This window comes from Cajanus cajan, chromosome 10 (assembly GCF_000230855.2).
Source record: "Cajanus cajan strain Asha chromosome 10, NIPB_CcT2T_4, whole genome shotgun sequence".
Classification (NCBI taxonomy): domain Eukaryota; kingdom Viridiplantae; phylum Streptophyta; class Magnoliopsida; order Fabales; family Fabaceae; genus Cajanus; species Cajanus cajan.
In genome coordinates, this window is record NC_138526.1 from 44,946,790 (window position 1) to 44,966,083 (window position 19,294).

The 19,294-nt window shown below is 30.9% G+C and overlaps 3 protein-coding genes across 6 annotated transcripts; all 3 read right to left on the minus strand.

Moving 5' to 3' along the window:
- Nucleotides 1-3,130: 3,130 nt before the first annotated feature.
- LOC109817544 (condensin complex subunit 2) lies at nucleotides 3,131-7,995 on the minus strand. Of its 2 annotated transcripts, none has more exons than XM_020382823.3 (13): nucleotides 7,516-7,995; nucleotides 7,331-7,432; nucleotides 6,533-6,647; nucleotides 6,183-6,250; nucleotides 6,045-6,105; nucleotides 5,754-5,954; nucleotides 5,377-5,663; nucleotides 5,124-5,268; nucleotides 4,759-5,021; nucleotides 4,640-4,667; nucleotides 4,378-4,502; nucleotides 4,075-4,185; nucleotides 3,131-3,771 (listed from the first exon to the last, which is right to left on the minus strand). In XM_020382823.3, the coding sequence occupies exons 1-13, from the start codon at nucleotides 7,786-7,788 to the stop codon at nucleotides 3,553-3,555; spliced, it is 1,998 nt and encodes a 665-aa protein (XP_020238412.1). In that variant the 5' UTR covers nucleotides 7,789-7,995; the 3' UTR covers nucleotides 3,131-3,552. The 2 variants fall into 2 exon arrangements, with proteins under 2 accessions (XP_020238412.1, XP_020238411.1); XM_020382822.3 differs by having other exon boundaries at nucleotides 3,132-3,771; nucleotides 4,378-4,523; nucleotides 7,516-7,993.
- A 1,793-nt stretch (nucleotides 7,996-9,788) lies between these two features.
- On the minus strand, nucleotides 9,789-12,694 carry LOC109817551 (Acid phosphatase/vanadium-dependent haloperoxidase-related protein). Of its 2 annotated transcripts, none has more exons than XM_020382830.3 (5): nucleotides 12,410-12,694; nucleotides 11,713-11,877; nucleotides 10,893-10,943; nucleotides 10,688-10,780; nucleotides 9,789-10,286 (listed from the first exon to the last, which is right to left on the minus strand). In XM_020382830.3, the coding sequence occupies exons 1-5, from the start codon at nucleotides 12,662-12,664 to the stop codon at nucleotides 10,227-10,229; spliced, it is 624 nt and encodes a 207-aa protein (XP_020238419.1). In that variant the 5' UTR covers nucleotides 12,665-12,694; the 3' UTR covers nucleotides 9,789-10,226. The 2 variants fall into 2 exon arrangements, with proteins under 2 accessions (XP_020238419.1, XP_020238420.1); XM_020382831.2 differs by having other exon boundaries at nucleotides 11,713-11,869; nucleotides 12,410-12,671.
- A 1,479-nt stretch (nucleotides 12,695-14,173) lies between these two features.
- On the minus strand, nucleotides 14,174-18,699 carry LOC109817536 (uncharacterized). 2 transcript variants are annotated; one of them, XM_020382812.3, is made up of 10 exons: nucleotides 18,561-18,699; nucleotides 18,011-18,122; nucleotides 17,848-17,913; nucleotides 17,633-17,738; nucleotides 17,265-17,307; nucleotides 17,023-17,095; nucleotides 16,251-16,338; nucleotides 15,523-15,579; nucleotides 15,351-15,429; nucleotides 14,174-14,539 (listed from the first exon to the last, which is right to left on the minus strand). In XM_020382812.3, exons 2-10 carry the CDS (start codon nucleotides 18,079-18,081, stop codon nucleotides 14,526-14,528), a joined length of 597 nt encoding a protein of 198 aa, XP_020238401.1. In that variant the 5' UTR covers nucleotides 18,082-18,122; nucleotides 18,561-18,699; the 3' UTR covers nucleotides 14,174-14,525. The 2 variants fall into 2 exon arrangements, with proteins under 2 accessions (XP_020238401.1, XP_020238400.1); XM_020382811.3 differs by having other exon boundaries at nucleotides 18,557-18,679.
- Between the last annotated feature and the right edge of the window lie 595 nt (nucleotides 18,700-19,294).

The following is a 19,294-nucleotide window of genomic DNA, read 5'->3' on the forward strand; positions in this document are numbered from 1 at the left end:
AAAAATTTTCAGCATACTTTGTCCTCACTCATATATTTTCTAGAAAACTTTATGAAAGGTCACTCATACCTAAACTACTCTATGCTAAAGACGTTTAACAATGGAGTTCTTAAGTGATGAGTTATCAAAAAGTAGATATATTTTGTTGATATAGGTAGTACAAATTAATCCGTTTAAATTATTCTCAACTAAACAATCTCACACATGTATAAATAAATCTCTGAATCTCTCTCATTCTGATGTGTTTGAATTGTTATAAGTCGATAAGCTTTCGCCTGGTTCATCCCTGAACCACACTGTATTGGGAGAGAAAACCTACTCTAACACAACTTGTAAGTTGTAACACACCTCAGATTTGAGATTTCAGCAACTCCACTCCACAATACTTTACATGATGACACTTCACACAACCCCTTATTGGTTATAACTTTTCACCAATTAGAACCCTTCATGAGTAGTATTTTTAATATGTCCATTTGTTTTTAGGATCAACGATTAATCCCATAAACCAACACAAGATTTTTTAGCATATTTTGTCTCTACTTGCATACTTTTTGAAAAACTTTTCAAAATGTCATCCATCCCTAAACTGTTTCAAACTAAACATGCTTAATTGTGGAATTATTAAGTAATAAGTTATCAAAAAGTATATGCATCTTGTTAATATAATAATATAAATTAATTCTTTAAGCCATCATTAATTGTACAGTCTTACACATGTATAAGTCTCTAAATATCTTTTATTGTGTCTTATTTATCATAGAATTAGTCCTGATAATAACATTTCTAATTATATTACTTTTGAGAATATAATTTTCAAGAATATAATATCATTTTATAAAACAAATACCTCTTTGATGTAATTTTTTTAAGCAATTAGAGAGATTATTGTAGGATAGAATAAATAAGGAATGTTTATGCAATTTTATAAAATGTCTGAATTATTGGTGTAATTTACTCAAAGATTAATTTTAATAATTGAAAGTGCAGGAGTGTGGGGACCATGTGGTGGTGTGGGGCATCTCGTGTTTTGGTCTTTGGCTCTTTTTTGTATGACACGGTTGAAGGTTAGACGTCTCAGTCACGTTGAATATCTTCCCAAAATGTCACTCTTACCCGATGATATTTATCTTCTCGACACCGCTAGAAGCATGATAAATGTGTTTTTTAATATATGCTTTCAATATGAAATATCCACCCAAAAACAGACAGACTTATTTTTATCTGAGATTATAAATGAATAAAAAGTGAATTTTTTTTAACATAATCTATTCATATTCTAAATCACGATTTAAATCCTACACAATTTATTTAAAAGAATTAATTCTTGATACAAGATAATAATGTTATGGTTGAATTAACAACGACGCCTCTAAATCTTTTAAAATAAGTAAATTAAATTGTCGTTAAATGTCTACCAAAATTTCAAACCTAACCGGATGATATGTCTGTTCTCCACCACGCTAAAATCGTGACAATAATGTTATGATTAAATTAACACTGATGTGTCTAACTTGTTCACAATTTTTAAATTGAATCTTCAAAATTATTACAGGTTGTCATTTTTTTTTTCTGTTTTAAGTCACTAAAAACTAATTCAGAGATATGAATTTTTAGTTTAAAAAACCGTATTAAGAAAATTAGTTCAAGAGTCTCTTTGAAAATTCTTACATAATCCATAATTTATATAATAATTTAACCTAATATTATATAATATTTACAACATTAATCGTGTATTTATTTTTAACATATTAATAATAAAAAAAATCCCATTCTCTATTTTTCTTTTGATTTCTCTCATTTTTTACCCAACTTTTTTACATCAATATAATTTCTCTAAAAGCATATTCAATTGTTCTTCTAAGTTTAGTTAATCAAGTTTACGGATATAAATTATGAGTACATATTCACGTTATTATGAAATCATTAAGACATTATGATGCATTTAGAAATTATAAAAAAAATGTTTAATATTAATTTTGTTATTGTTATGCAATATATATATATATATATAAGAAGATTTTTTTGCTTCTAATTTTTTAAAATTAACTTTTCATAAGTCTATTATATAATTAAATTCACCTCTTATGTAATAACGATAAAAAAAATTAATAAAATTAAATATCATAATATAATCAACTTAAAACGCAGCAAGGTGGTCCATTACTACTTCATTGTTTGAGATAGATTTTAATCCGTGTATTTTCATTTATTGGTGTTAGTCTATAATATTTCTATGCCATTTAAGCTGAAATATTTTCATGTAATAAAAAAAAATGTTCATAAAATATCTGAAGTGATCAGAAAAGGAAATAATTCTAGCAAAAGCTCATATATGAAAGGAAAAGGTTGGAACACGAGTTTCGCAAGCTCAGTCATTGGGCCACATCTATTGCTTATCACCTTTGAGGCCCTACGAGGCTACGACAGTCCTACTCCTACACATGTCCATATCCTAAGAAGTAATTATTGTCTGGACTTGACATGCATGTACAAACGCAAAATTTATCTTTTTAGTGAGAATTTTGTTATGTCAATCTTAATCTTTTATAATTGACACTAAATGTAAGTGTCTCTTAACAAATATTTGAATGCGGGGTTTCTTACTTGGTGGACCAACTTCTTTTTGTTAGATCTAACTCCATTGAAATCAAAATGCCAAACTTATTATTTGAAAAACTACTACACTAAATTAGACATCAATTTTAACACTAAAATAATTTTAAAAACATTATAAAAGGGTTGTAACCAAAATTGTTATTAGAAACAAAACAACCCAAAAGATTTTAATAATAAAATTTTAAAATGAATTGTCATTAATATTTTTTTTTCTTTATTTACAATCTAAATAGTAGTCTCCTCTACAAACTTGAGATATGAAGTTCTGATCTTCTCTCTCAATTAGAAATTTTTAACACTTTCATTTCTCCTTAGGAGGTATATTTACACATGCAAAATCACTGCTAGCCAAAACTATCATATCTCAATCCTCGCAAATTTAAATGTCTCAAATTAAATTAGACTTCTTAATTTTTTAGAAATTTGCTAATTCAAGATTTCTATAAATTAAGTAACTTAAAAGTTGATTTTAACTTAAGTTTCATCTCGTTTACTTTATTTTATGAATTCATTTTATTTTCTTATCTTATAATTACTTTTTAGAAGTTTATTCACATTCATTTTATCAACGTTTCACATCCAAAATCTGCTATTTACAATTTTCTGAATATCTAATATCCTAAAAATAATGTAGTGTGTCTAATTTCCATTTTACAAGACCCCGAACTTCTGTCTGCATGTTCCAATGCTTCGAATGGAAAGTAATAATATCACTGGATTGGAAAAAACATGGGTTATGTACAACCCAACGTTTTTTTCCAAACACACCGGTAGAAGTTCGCTAGCGAGGTCTCGCCTATGAACCAAAAAGAATAAATGCAGTATTTTCTGCAAACAAATAAAACCATCAGAGCAAGCAAGAGAACTGCACATAAAGACTTGTCAAAATATTTCCTATTTCCTGAAGTAAAGATTAATCGAGTGAGGCAGTCTCTAAACTGTTCCGGTGTTAGTGGCACCATCATCAGGTAGGCATATGCCAAGATCATCCAAGTTGGGGCAGCTTTGGATGTTCAACCCTCTCTCATTAGCCAAATGCAATAGGCATATGAAACACAGGTGCGGAGATATGTCACTAATAGTTGCAGCAGCATTGAACTTACTTGGAAAGTTGGCCAATATATGCCTGAAAGATACCATTTCTTTTTGTCCCTTTAAGCAACCAATGAAAGAATTAGAACTTACCACTCAACTTCAAAGAACAAAAAAAGAAAGAAAGAAAAATGATCATCTATGCACATAGAAAACATTAAGGAAAAACCGTTCAGCATTAACAATGTTAGAATAATGGAGGAAAAAGTTGATATAACACTATGAAAGAAACATACTGCAGAAAGCATTTTATTTTTGTGAGGTAAGATTCGAAAGGAAATGATACTTGATAATTTATAACTAGACAAGACAGTACCAGGCAGAGTGGCAGACCCTTTTAAGAAATGATGAACCTTAGCATACCTGAAAAGGAAGTTGTGTAGATTCTTGAATATGGTCCCAAAGTGTTATTTTCAAAGCCTGAACATTGACTTGTTTGGATGTTTTGTCATACTGGACTTCAATTTTATTGATCTGCGTTATTTTGGAAATAATCATACTTATGGTCTAACTGCAATAACTTACGCAAAATTATGTTGAAATTAAACTCGAGGAATACAAGAACCCGTGAAAGATATCCTTTCATCTGCCTGTATGAATTATGATACAATCATACAATAATCATATACAATATTGTAAATTATTCAAAAGAAACATCAAACCCACCTGACGAGGCTGAGAGACTAATGTACTAGAATCATCCACGTCACTATGTTCATCAGTAACATCACCATCACAAACACTTCCATTATCCCAGGAAGGGAATGATTCATAGTCATTGCATTGATCTCCTGATACATCCGCAAATACACCTGAGTATTAAACACAATTAATAAATGAAAACACTCTAAAAAATGTCTTTTGTATTCACAGGCGAAGAATCAAAGGATATATAGAAAATTATTGGGATCACAATAGCACATCTTACCTGAGAACTTTCTCGACCTCCTAATACACTGCAGAAAGAATATCAAGCATCAGAGAAACAATTAATTTTTACTACGGATTGAGATATATGAAACTAATTTCTATACGTTAATAAAATACCTTTACATACGGCAAGAGAAACAACTTGACCAGCTCCTCTGGTTCATAGTGGCAATCCTCTGGAAGTTTTGTAACACAAGGTGGTATATTTTCAGGGAGCTGTAATGATTTGGGATTCCTGGGAGGAGAAAAGATGTATGGTATTTTTTTTTCAACAAAACTTGTGAAATCTAAATCAACTTCGGCATGTCTCTTTGTCCTTTGTTGCATGGTTTTCTGGATCAATCCATCCTCAGAAGTACGATGAACCTCTGATTCTGAGCCTAGAAACAGATTCAGAATTGATTAACAGAGTGAACTCCCAAATACATAAACAAGTAATACAACTAACCATAACAACCTCAAACTGGCCTCCTATACCCCACCTTCAGCTTTTCGATACTTCCAATAATCAGGGCCTGCCCATGCATTTTTCTTTGACCTAAAACCCAGACTAAAAAATAAATACTCATCAACATTTTCAAAAACGTCGTCTGTATCAGGGTCTTGGGAATGAAAATGTTCTTTTTCCTACAATGTGATATAAGGCCCATCAAACACTTAATATAATAACAAAAAAGAAAACTTTTTAAAATATCTTCCAAGACAGGTATTGATATTGCTGAAATATTACAAAACCTGATGGAAACTATGAAAACTTGGGTCTGCATCATCAGAACCACATTCAGCAATAAATGTTTGGCTAGCATGATCATCGCTAAGGGATGGGCAGTTCTCATATTTTTCTTTTTCAGTGGCAAGTTCACAATCAATAGCTGAATTAAACTCTTCAGCTGATTTCTGGCCAGAAAATTGAAAATCAGAAGGCCTTCTATTATTTTCTTCAAATTGATTTACTATCAACCTGAGAGTTGGAGATATTTCATCCTTCGTATGCATGTTCAATAGCATCTGTTCAACACAATCTATACAGGAGTGAAGAAAACTAAGTCCCTGATCCATATTGAATGTTTATTTTTATAATGTGAAACTAAGTTTGCCACCCAGAAATATACCTCTGGCAAAAGAAAGATCAATTGTATCTGAAATATCATGTTCATTTTGACTGGCTATGCACTTCCCTGGAACTTCTAGTGAATCAAAGAGTACCCTACATCTACCATATACACCGAGATTATTCATCAAAAGGCCTTTAGCTCCACCTTCATCAAATTGTGCTGATGTCTGGCGATAGAGTGGATCAATGGCAAATGCAACTGAAAAAACATCTATATTGTCAGCACTCAGCACAATCTCTATCCCTCATGCTAAACAAGTAACAAATATAGAAAGAGATTTGAGATCACCGTCAAACTTCTTTACATTAAGAACCTCAAAAGATGATTCCAACGTTGACAAAGGTGACAACTGCATGAACAAACACCTCTTAAAACATTGCAAGAAATGATTTCAAGTTTTCAAACCCAAAGATCCAGAGAATCAACCTTTTTGTCAATTTCCTTCCTGCTGCTTCTTTGTCCACCTTCAGTATTAATACTCCCTAGAGTAGAGTCTGAATACTATGACACCGCATTAGAAACTATTGAAGAATAGAAAGTTAAAATACCAACAGCAATGTACTGCAGTGCAGAGTGCATACTGCACTGTAGCCATTCGAAGTTCAGTCAGTCTTAAGATACCAAACATTAAGTAAAATTAGATAACTTATTATACAATTAAGGAAGAAAACAATCCCCACGGCCCCCATCTGCACACCATAGGACAACACGTATTGCTATAAAGGGACAGAAGAAGTTCAGGAAACACTAGGTTGATAAAGGGTAATTATTGTAACCTTCAGTATCTTGGCCTGCTCTATTCATTCTAGCTAGGACTTTATACGCCTCGGAATGCACCGAATCCACCCTTAAGGAATAAATTTTGACACCAGCCTCAAGTGTACAGCTTGCCTGCCCAAATAAAAAAAGAATGAATATAACAATAACATATACAAAAATATGGTTTTATTGTCATGGATGTCTCATTGATTGCATGTTTACACTGCAAGTCCATGTGCATGTGCTCAAATATAGAGAACAACATAAGTCAAAATGTTAGCTTATTACAGAAAAATAATAACATTTTTAACAGCTTCTTGGCATAACTTAAAGAAAAATGATTATTTCTACTTAAAAATGGGTTTCCAGAGCGAGTTTTAGAATTATTGTAGATGCATCTTTGCAAGAAAATGCATTTAAAGAAATTTTTTTTATCATATTTTATATTGGTATAGATATCATATTCCTCATTTTGTCTATACCACAGGTACCCTCTACCAGAAACAATCTCGTTGGAGTCGGGTAAAACTACTATTAGCAGCAAAACTTTCTCATCCAATATGTAACACAGTTGCATACCTACGACTCAAACTCCTGTGTTAGTTGATTCAGGCTCGGTGGTAACATCAATTCATATTATAATCACATTAATGTACCCAAATAAAGGCACAATTCATGAAACCGGAACCCATAAAACCAGGCAGTGCCCGCAGAAAGATGATATTATTTTCTTATCATTCTCAAAATCAATGTAGGTTTGGAAGGAAAAGCCTAAAACCAAAGTACATAGGAATCAAGCAGCAAGCAGAACTTACTATTTGAAAATTAGTCTCCACGTGATCCCCTTCGTCGGCCCTAATAATATGAGTGAGGTGATCAATCAAATCCAACTCCCATGTGTTTTTCTGATTAATTTTCTGCACACAAAGAAAACCAAAACACACTTGCCCTGAGAACAAAGCAATCAATAACAGTGGAAGAAGAGTACGATCATGATTACATTTTCGGAGGCAAGCTTAATGCAGTTGTGGAACAAAGCGATAATCTGTTGTTTGTTTAGACAGGGATGAGAATCGGGGCGTTGGGAGTGGAAGTTGGCGGCAAGGGCCTTGCGGCGGATGGCAGCGGCGCGGGCCGCGCGGGCTTGGGCCCGTTCGAGCTGGTCGTCGTTGGAGCCCACGAAGAAAGTGGTGGTGGGAGATTGGATACGAGCGGACACGGGAACCCTCTTTTTTTGGCCCGTCGTTGGATTAGGGCTTAAGAATTCGGCCATTGATGAGGTTGTGTGTGATTCAGGTGCTTCTTCTCTGGTTCATGCGATTGTATAGTAATAGAAATGAACTAATTTAATTTCCCTCCATTATTTCTAATTTGAATCGTTTGAGAGAGAGAGAGGGATAGCAACGTGACTTGCCGATGAAGGAAACGGGTATTTGAGTTTTGAGGTTACTATTTGCGAGCGTGACATGTTAATGTTACTATTTGCCTATTTGCTAAGCAAGTTAACCATCTATGTTTAAAAGTTTATTAGTAATAGTTCTAGTTCATGTACATGTGTGTGGATTTTATTAAGGTAATATGATTTTTTTTTATAATATTTGTCAACTAGGTAGGAAATAGTCTAATAGGAGAAATGAAATTGTGTGTTTGATAATAGGTAAGTAATGTGAGAAGAAATAAAAAGATGATCAACAACTATCTTTTATTTACTGTAAAAATACATAAGCATTTTTCTATATGATGGAATAAAAGGAATCATAAGCTATTAAAATTGTGATGTGCGAGTCAATACTTAAAATGATATATAACTTTTAATCAATTAAAGTTGTTAAATACGAACCATTTTCTAAAATCTTTGAGCATTGTATTTAATTGATTATGAATTATATTAATCGATTAAAATATTTCTTGAACAATATTTCCATATATGATACGTTCATATTGGTTTAAGTAGGATAAATAAGTCAATTAAGTTATAATATAATTTGTTTATTTTTTTTTATTTAAATAAAATAATTTTATAATATTATTTCGCTCCTTTTTTTTATTCATTTTATTTTCTTTTCTTTTACATGTTTTTTTCATATATCTCTCCTCCATATTTCTTTTCTTTTTATTTATCACTTATTTTCCTTCCAATCAAATGGAATGTTAAAGTTTTAGTTTGTATATAATGATTCACTTTCAATTTTGATTATTAAAAAAATATTTTTTATTTTTAAATTTAAAGTTATTATTTTTAACTTTATAAAATAAACAAACTTTATTTTTTATTAAATTGAAAAAATCACCTTTATTTGTATCATTCATTAATTTATTTATTATTTTTATTTTATATACATAATTTTTTTGTTTTCACTTTTTACACAATCAGACAAGTGGGAAAAAAATTTCTTTCTTTTCTTCCATTTTTTTCTTTACAAAACAACATAAAAGGATCATCTCATTTTTATTTCTTTGCTTTCTTTTCTTTCACTTTTCTTCATTCATAATACTCAAAATGAAAATTTTACTTGAAAAATTTAAACATAACCACTTTAACTAACAATCATTTAACCCAATTTCATTTTGTGCAATCCCATGTGTCTCACTAGTTTATTTGTAAACTAACATAATTTATAAATAAAAAAATTAACGGTGATATGTTTTATATTGTCAATTAATAAAAATCATTATTCATAGAATTTTGAAGATAACTATTATACGAGTCAATAACTTACAATTTTACAATTATTCATAATACTCCTTCCACTCTAACAAACATAACCTCTGTACAAAAAACATGACATAGGGAGATCATTCAGGGACGGCAATCTTAACGGGGACTATTTTACAATTGTTTATGAAGTTATATAAAATAATTGTAGACCATTTATATTTTCTAGCTTATATCAAATAGAAAAATTAAATGGAACAACCATGCTGCCTATTTCAAAAGGAAAATGTTAGCCAGGTCACCGTCCCAAGATAAAAAAGGAAATGAGTTTCATGTAAATTTCAAATGATAACAAAAATTTGTTACAACAAATACATTAAAATACATAATGATAACAATTCTCTTTGTCAAACTCCTCACAAGGAATCCAGTAATAAAGAGAAATGTTTTTTTAAACAATGATAAAGATAAATGTTGACGATATATACAATTCATTCTTTAATGTATTTGTAATTATTAAAATCTATTCTTTTTAAAAAATTACTTTAAAAAGTGACCAATTAATGACAAATTGATTTTTAACAAAATATGTTACTCCATAAATCACGGCCAACAGATGAAAAATCACTCACAATAAGTATATATATAAAATCTTGAAAGTCACAACTGTCAAATGCATGGAGAAACATTAAGCTTAATCTACTTAAGGATGAAACATAAAATGCAACTTCAAATGCCTTTCATGTTTCGACTTGCAACAATAGGTGGAAATTAACAAGTCAAAGAATAGCTAGTATGATCTGAAATTGTGTTACGATCAATTAAGACAGAATTGACCAACAGATTAATTAATGTGTACAAGAGAAGTCTGAATGTCCAAAAGTCAGGACGCAGGATCTCCAGGTGAACCCTGAACGCACTTTACTCACATAGTCACTTGCATATTTGCAACTGCAGGCTTGTATGCCCTTTTCATGATGCTCTCAATTTGGTCAAGCACCGACATTTGTGACAAGGTAGAGGATTAGTATCAATCACATCATATCACATGGCACTTAATTTGATTTTCTCATCAAAAGTGCTATAATGCACCCCAATATGCCACCGGCAACAACCTGTAAAAAAAAACAGTAGTCACTGATTATTAAAATATGTATGCAACAATAAAAAATACAGGACCACAAAAGCTTCGCACGTGTGATGGTTCTCGTAATACAATTCCCCTGTCCTACTATATCACACGTGAGAAATTAAGGTAGTAATGGACCAACAATGCTTAGCAACTATTGAACATAAATATGATGGCGATTGGACTATGAAAGGTAATGACGGCTATTATGGGTTCGACCACATGGAATATGATATAGCAAGAGCTTCAGTATAATATCTACTCAAGTACTCATACATATAAAAACTCAAACAGATATTGCTTGTCATTTGTCAATGAATATTGAAGGAAATTGCTGGTGAACAAAGAGAACAAGAAAGCACTGGAGCAACCTTAAGCACAACGTACCTGAAGCGGAGTATGACCAAGTGAATCACGCAGAGGTCTGACATTGGACAAAGGATGTTCTGGAGGTAGTTCGCACACAATTTGATTAAGCAACTGCAGTATGTAACAGAAGCAACATATGAAATGTGTGTATATGTATATATATATAAAGTAAAGCGAAATGTAAAGCAGGACAATAATACTACCACCATGAAAAAATACTTACTTCTGCTTGCCGACCGGCATGAAGTCTAACTCCCGAAGCATCGTACATAACCTACATATTTTATACAAAAAATAATCATCTCACTTGACTAAACTAAGACCAGGAGACACTTCATTTTCAAACTACAAATAAATATCATTTTAAAAAAAAATTATAATACCAAAGATAACGAAGCTCAATACATTTATCAAAAGATTCCTTATCAATTTCTTCTAAAAGAAGAGTTATGAAGAAAATAACAATTAGCATATTATAGAATCTTCCAATGTAGACATAGTTTACATGATAAAAATAAAATAAAATAAAAAGATGTTACTAACATAAGAACTAAAAACATTCTGTGACTAAAAGCAACATAAAGAAAAGAAATAGTAAACTTCACACATACAATGTTTTCTTTAATACTCCATCAACGGAAGCATCATGAAAATCATAATGGAAACCTGAAACCTGTTGGTGGAGTTGTTTTTCAGAGGATACAAAATAATTTGGAATCAGGGCATCAGAGATCCCCACCAAACAAAACTTGTACATGAAGCTGAAAGGAGATCAAAGCGCAATCATATTTTTGTCTCTACTAAATCCGAAATTATGTAGGGCAATGTTAATCTTGATTCTTGATCCTAATACTGAAACACATTATAGCTTCTTAAAACATAAGATCATAGTTAATTAACAAAAGAAGTCAAAGTACCATATGAACATATTTCCGGGCATATCAAAACGAAAAATTGAAAAACAAAAGGCATGAAAACAAGTGAAGGCTCATCAGGGAACAAAACACCATATTTAAACACAAACAAGAAAGTAAAATACATACAATACACGCCAAGACGACGGCAACAGCAAAAGCAGGTGAGCCTGCCCCTTCTTGGAGACCAATAGCAACAGCCAGAGCGGACACCGTTGCAGAATGTGAAGAAGGCATTCCACCCGAATCAAGCAACCTTTTAGAATCCCATCTCTTTTCCTTATACCTGAATATCTAGGAGAAAAGTTTTGAAAAAAATTAATCTCATATTTCCAAACTCTTAAACAACAAAAAACGCAATATCATGCAACCAAGCCTGAAGCCTCCAAAAATTTGCTGACACTCGTGAAACGTGCACACAAGTTGAACTAAACACGATTCTAATTCCATTACCCGTGCTCCAAACACTAGCTTTCCACTAAAAGTTCAATCCCTAGAATATTCGATTCCTATAGATTCATTTCGAATTCAGTGGTTTCGAGAGCAGAAAAGAAAAGACGGGAGCCGTACTTGAATTTGAAACCCTAAAACCCAAATCTAAATAAATTGATAAGGAAATAGAGAGCAGGGAACGTGAAATGTGAAGGAAAAGAGAAATATAAGCAAAAGGAGGAAGCAAGAGGCGGGATCCTTGCATAAAGAAGAAGGCGGTCGTTGTGACGTTGGTCTGATCTAAGCGAAGAGGAAGGAAGGGGAGATTATAGAGTTGGAATTGACGGCGTGAATATGTATGTAGAGAGAGAGGGAGAAAGGGATGGTGACGCACCAGGTGGTGAAGATCTTGAGGAACTGGGCGAGAGCGAAGGAGAGGAAGGCGGAGAAGAGAGGGAGATTGGAAGGGAGGGAGGAAGGGGTGGAAGCTGAATGCGTGCTCGCCGTCACGTCCGCCATGGTCATCACTTCGTCCATGTGCCAAACTCGAAACGTTCCGTTGCCTTGCCTTGCCTTGCCTTGCACTCACCCGCACTCCACCTCCTCCTCGCTTCTCTTCTGATGCCTCACTCTGCACAGACACCCCCATTTAATATTATGCAATTCATTACTATTGCATTCAAAAAAATTAACCTACAATTCTGCTTCTATATTTTAATGTTATGTCATCTTTCATTTCTTGTGCCATTTTATTTTCTTTTTAATAAAACTTTAGATTAAGATAAGAACAAAATCTTAGGGTCTTACTAACTTTTAAAAATCAAATGATAGAATTACTAATTGTATCTATCCCTGTTCCCGTAAAAGAATATGAAATGAGAAAACGAGAACGTTAGGTTTAATTTTTATGTCATTATAATAAAGTTTAATTTTTTTATATTTAAAATATAAAATTATGTTGTGATCACTTTTTTTTTTAAGTTAACATTATGAATTAATTAAAAAATTATGATCAATATTTTTAAAATAGTTATCAAAAAAATAATAAACATCCTCCATATAACAATTTCTATTGTATAAGAAAGTATAAATTTTGTATATTAAGTTTAATTGCATTTTTATTTCTCAAATATTATGATATTTTAATTTTTAAGATGTTAATTGAAAAATTTTAATCTTTTATATATCATAATTATACGATTTTAATATTCTAACTTTTAATTAAATAATTTTAATTTATCAATTTTAACTTATTTAAGTTATATATATATTATAATTTTTATTTATGTATTAAATGATATATATCTATTATTACTAATATATATAACATAAATAAATTAAAAATATATATATATAATTATAATTTTTAAAAAAAAATTAAGATCACATAATTATAATATTTGAATGAATAAAATTATTCAATTAAAAATTAAATGATCCAAATCATACTATTATAATACTTAAAAGATTAAAATTATTTAACTAAAATTTTAAAAATTAAAATGACACTATAGTTCATTAAAAAAAATTACATTTAAGCGCTATATTCTTAATACATACATTACTTTATGGATAGGAATAATCAGTCTTCCCAAACCCTAAGAGCTTATTGCATATGCGAGGTTTAAATTTAAAATATTAAAAAAAATCAGATATACACCAATTGAATCAATAATTTTTTATTTATTTTCCACGAAAACTATGATTGTTAAAGTTGAATTGAAACTTCAAAATTTGAAACACAAGACTAATGGTCTGCTTAGAAGTTTTTATATGACCAATCAATTAAAAATTATTATTAATATCATTTTTAAAAGTAATTACTGTGAAGTAACAAACTTTATGATTATAAATCATTATTAATATCATTTTAAAAGTAATTACTGTAAAGTAACAAAATTATTATAATAATGATTTGTAATCACTAATATTGCGAGTACATGACTTTTTTCTCATTTTAAAAAATGATTTAATAACTTTCATTTTGAAAATACAAGTAATTTTGACACATCAAATGCACGACACGATTTTGATTTTGAAACGCAATTTTTTTTTTTGGTACAAGTACTGACCTTTAAAGGAAAAAGGGTGATTTTGAATTTTCCAATTTCAATTCTTCTGAGTTCGGACATGCGAAGGATGATTTCTACAATTTAGATTCAAGGAAAATAAGGTTTCTCTTGTAACCAAAAAATGTATCGCTTCAATAGACTAGAACTATGAAAATGTCATCATAGTTTAGACACATTACAAGGCTCACCATGATACATTAGGTAGGCAATATGAGTAAAACAAATTTAACAGAACATATACACCAAGAAAATTTCAGGCATCAACCATTGAAGTGTTGCTTTTGTTCGGTTTCAAGCTTCCGTTAAAATTTAATCCAGCCAGCATAAGGACCAAAAATGCATGGCATGGTACTGTAGCAGGATTTCATCCTTCTCAACCAAGAAATTAGTGTCCACATTCTTGCTATAGCCAGCTTTACCAGTTTTAGCTTTACAGCATCAAATTCTTGGTGCTGCATTGAGAATCACGAGTGCGTCAGTTTGAGTGTCAGTTAAACATAGTAAAAAAAAAAACTCAACAAAAGAAAGAGCAAGAATATTAAAGTACAGTATTGGCACTGCTACTTGCTAATAGAATTAATAATTCATTTCCATTCACAACTACATACTTCATTATTAACAACAACAAAAATTATATTTTTTGGGAGGGTCAATGAAATGAAATTAAGGTGCAAAAAGCAAAACTTTGTTAGACTTTTCTGCAAAATTGACTTCAAACTTAGCTTTGTTACAAATGCGATGAGACAACTTAGGATTGCAAATTTCTTCTAGGATTATAGAGGATCACACAGACCAAGATTATTGACAAGATACACCAAAAATCCACTGATATTATCCATTAGCAATTTGCACATAAATTCAAGTTATATATATCTTTGCAGGTCATGCTCGTGTGTAATATATTATGGATTGTTTAAATAAACTTCTCTAAAAATACTTATAAAAGAATAAAATAAGAAAGAAAAAAGAACTAAGTTTCTCCATATACTTATGCACAAGTTAATTTTAATTTATGAAAAATTTATTTTCATTTTTCCTTTCTATTTTCTTCTCCTATAAATACTTTTGGAAAAATTTATCTAAATAGACCATATATATATATATATATACACACAGAGAACAGCTTTGGAGTTTATGAACCAAAGTTAATGATGTTTAATATATCCAGTTTATCAAAAGAGTTAATAAAGGTTGGGTTGTCCAATAAACTAACAAGCTCAAATTCATGGTTTTTGGCTATAAATTTCACTAAAAAGTATCTACCTCCACCCATTGTTGCTTCAGGCAACCGCTCAATCGAGTACTTGTGTTTGGTGATGTACATTATTGGAACACCAGGAATCTGTAATACAGAAACTCAGTTCATGCATGATTCATGCATCACGATCCAATATCAAAACAACCAAAGGTATGGAGAAGTGAATAATGACTTTACCTTCCGAATTCTCCTCTTCAAGTCCCGATCACATGTTGCAACGATGTAGCACTTATGCTGCTTCCAAGAAAATGGTTTGTGTAAATAAATGGGGAAAACACAAAGAAATAAGCAGCAAATTTAAGTATTTATTTAAAATCATTTCTAATGATATTGTTCACTTAAATGAATATTGAATATTGAATATACTTTACAATTTACAAAGGCAAAGAATTAGGGAATGAGATCCATTAACACCAAGAATAAGCGAGTAATATTCAGTCATATCCATTTCTTAGTAACAAATTCAAAATTGAGAAACATAATTGCTACACTTTTTTCATAATTCCAAATTAAGGAGGGGAGATATTTCATTGTATCAGAAGTCCCAATATCCTATTCAATTTATGTTTCAAAAGTAGCAGTCTAAATTTGTTTACGGATCATGATAACCATATACTGCTCTAAGAGATATAAAATATCACAGTCCCATATAATAGGAAATAAGTTGCAACCAATTTACAAGGATTACGAAACCAACAAAATTTACCATCATCTTTTGTGGCTCTGGTTTCCATATTAAACAAAAAAAATGTAAATCTGTTTTCCCATTTCCCAGGATCATAATACAGGTAAAAAGAAAAGTAAAAACACTATTTCTCATCCAGCCTGAAAAATCATAAATTAATCTTATAATCAAATTGCTCCCAGATGCTTCTGTGCATTTAGCTAATTAAAATATATCGCACCTGAGTAACTCTCTCAACAAGGCAGTCGTCAGCATAAGTCCCTTTATGAGTACATAGTATTCTCTCAAATCGAGGATCCTTGGCAATCCTGTTAGGTAATATACCCAGAAGTTGAAACAAGAATAACATAATTCATTTTCTCTAATAGATTGAGAGATAGCTTATATGAGAAATATGACCATTGCATGGGGCAAAAGAAAACCATGATATTTCAAAGGAAAATAAAGTCAAGGAGTCCCATGATATTTGTTTTGCCCTTTGTGACTTAGGGTATGTTTGGGAACCCATTTGCATTGAATCACACATTCCAATGCACTAAACTAAGAAGCAACAAATTTTGTCTTTTCCGCTCAATGTGATTTTGTAGATTTTCAACGATAAACCATACATGCACTTAATCCATTTGTACTAGAGCCCCCACGGGTCTATCTTTTGACAGAATGTGATGATGGATGAAATTATATGTGGATTATTTAAATCTTCTTATAATTTGAAAAATGAGAGGCTTTAGTTGTGAGACACACAAATCATTTGTTTTGTATGCAACCTAAAATTCCCACTAATAAAGCACATTGTGAAGAAGAAAACTCTCAGGAAGCATGGACAAGCCCAGCAAGCAAACATAATTTCAATTTTATAAGGAACAACTACCCTCCCCATGCCTCACTCAGAAGGAGCCACCTCAAGCAGTGGGTCATCCTTGTTATATGTACATCCTAAATGCATAAGAATATAAACCAATAATAAACAAGGCACAAGAGATTACTTCTACCTTAGTGCTACACGATATTTTTGGCCTAACTTCTCAAGCTCTGCCATCACACAGTCCGTGATACAAGGGGTGCCTAGTAGAAATCCACAGTATCAACAGAACAAAGGTAATAGTAGAATATGAGATGTTTGATTCAAATATAGAATGCCACACAAGTAAATTTAATAGGAACCTTAGCATTCAGCTAAACTAAAACATGAAATACATAAATTAAGATAAGTAATCATCTACTTCAAACTCACATTTTGCATATAAGCAGTCCATCATCCCTTTCTCCAGATCCAACTACATCAACAAAGCCAAAATATTGTGTGAGCCTAAACAAAGAAACTTAAAGAATCTATCATACACTAAAATATTTTAGTATCTTTATTCTGTTATAGAGGTAATGTTAGATCATGTGCATCAAATGCACGCCATTTACATACAGCCACAATCATTATCAGCAACATGTATACTACAACTTTGAACCAAGCATTCCATGGAAAGTTGTGTAGAAATAGAACCAGAACTATCATTTGTTTATTTAAAAGAGGGAAACAAATATACCACAATAAGCATTTCCAAACAAAAAGCTAAAAACAATTAAATCAAAACGAAGCACACTCACTTTGTTCTGGATTGAGAAATTGATGAAGTTGGTATCCACCAAAACACGATAAGGGGGTCCCAGTGCAGTGTTGTATTGAAAGAAAAGTGCCGAAGAATGACTTGGACTAAATAATGCAAATTGAAACCACAGATTAAAACAAAAACAGCAAGGGGAGAAAGCAATAAACTCAAAATTAATTAGAAGAGAGAAAAAGAATGAGAACAGAAACTTACACATTTCTGGGTAACTTTTCCTTCGTGAGATTCTTCTTTTCTGGGTTCAAAACCTCTTCTTTATAGCTGAATTAGACAGGAATGCAAGCAATGAAAATAGAGCAAAACTATGCATAATGAAGGAACCACCATTTAAGAAAGAAAAAAAAAAAAAACATCTCACCTTTTGATTGCTTTGGAGGTGACAACCTTCTTCATTACAGCAAACTTTGGTCCCTTTTTAGCTTTACCCATTATGAGCGGAGAAAAAGAGCTAGTATAGATTATGCAAAACCCTGGCCAGAACCAGAAATGAATAACCCTGGCCTAAATTATCTCATTCCAATAAATTGTATAAAAATTGAATTCAAATATTGCAATCGGGTCTCGCGTAAATCCAGAGAGCACGATATACCCAGAGTCAGTTTCCACATCCCAAGAATTGCAACGAAAATGAATGAATCCACTTCGGGAAACAGTATTCATAAGGATTTTCGACAAATTCACATGCAGTATTGAAATGTAATGAAACCAAATGGAAGTACGAATGTAGTTCGAAGGTTTTTAAGAAGGTGATACTTTTGGTGCTTATGGATAATCGAATCAACTCATATTATGAGTTGAAACTGGTCATGGGTAGGGCATCCAATCGGTGAGAAAATAAATAAATAATTTAAGAATGCTGAAGCTAAAGCGGCGCGTGAGAGACTGAGAGCAGAGGGAAGAGTACCTACAGGCCTGAGAGAGAAGCGGCGCGTGAAAGACTGAGAGCGGCGCTAAGGTTCGTCGTCGAGGTTGGGATGGCGGCACACAGTTACATGCCGAAGAAGAAAATAAGATGTGAAAATATATCTCCTATTATTTAGATAAATAAAAATAAAACTAAATTTTTATATTAATTTCAATGAATAAAAAGTTAATATTAACACTTATATATAAAATACGTTGAAAAAAAATCGATTTTTTTATATAATTTTATTTTTATTTATTATAATTATTTGTAAATTAAAATTTTAATATATTTAAAATAAATTATTATAATACAAAATAATATTATATTATAATATAAATTATTTATCATAAATTTTAAATATAATTTATATATTTAAAATAATTATTCATTTAGATTTTAAATATAATTTATAATTAAATATAATATATTTTTTAAAAAAAATAGTTAAATATAATAAATGTTTAATTTGTGCGTTAAAATTATAGTATATATGTATAATTAAAATTTAAATATAACTAATAATTTAATTTGTCATAATATTTTTTATTTTTTAACAGAAAACTGTAAGATAAGAATAATTTTATTTTGATTTCTACAAAATATTTTGATTTATTTTTTTTAATATAAAGTAATTATTTTTAATAATTATTTTAAGTAAAAATAATATTTTTTTTCAAGATTTAGAATTACCATTTTCATCTATAACTTATGTATTTTGTATTTATATAATATTTA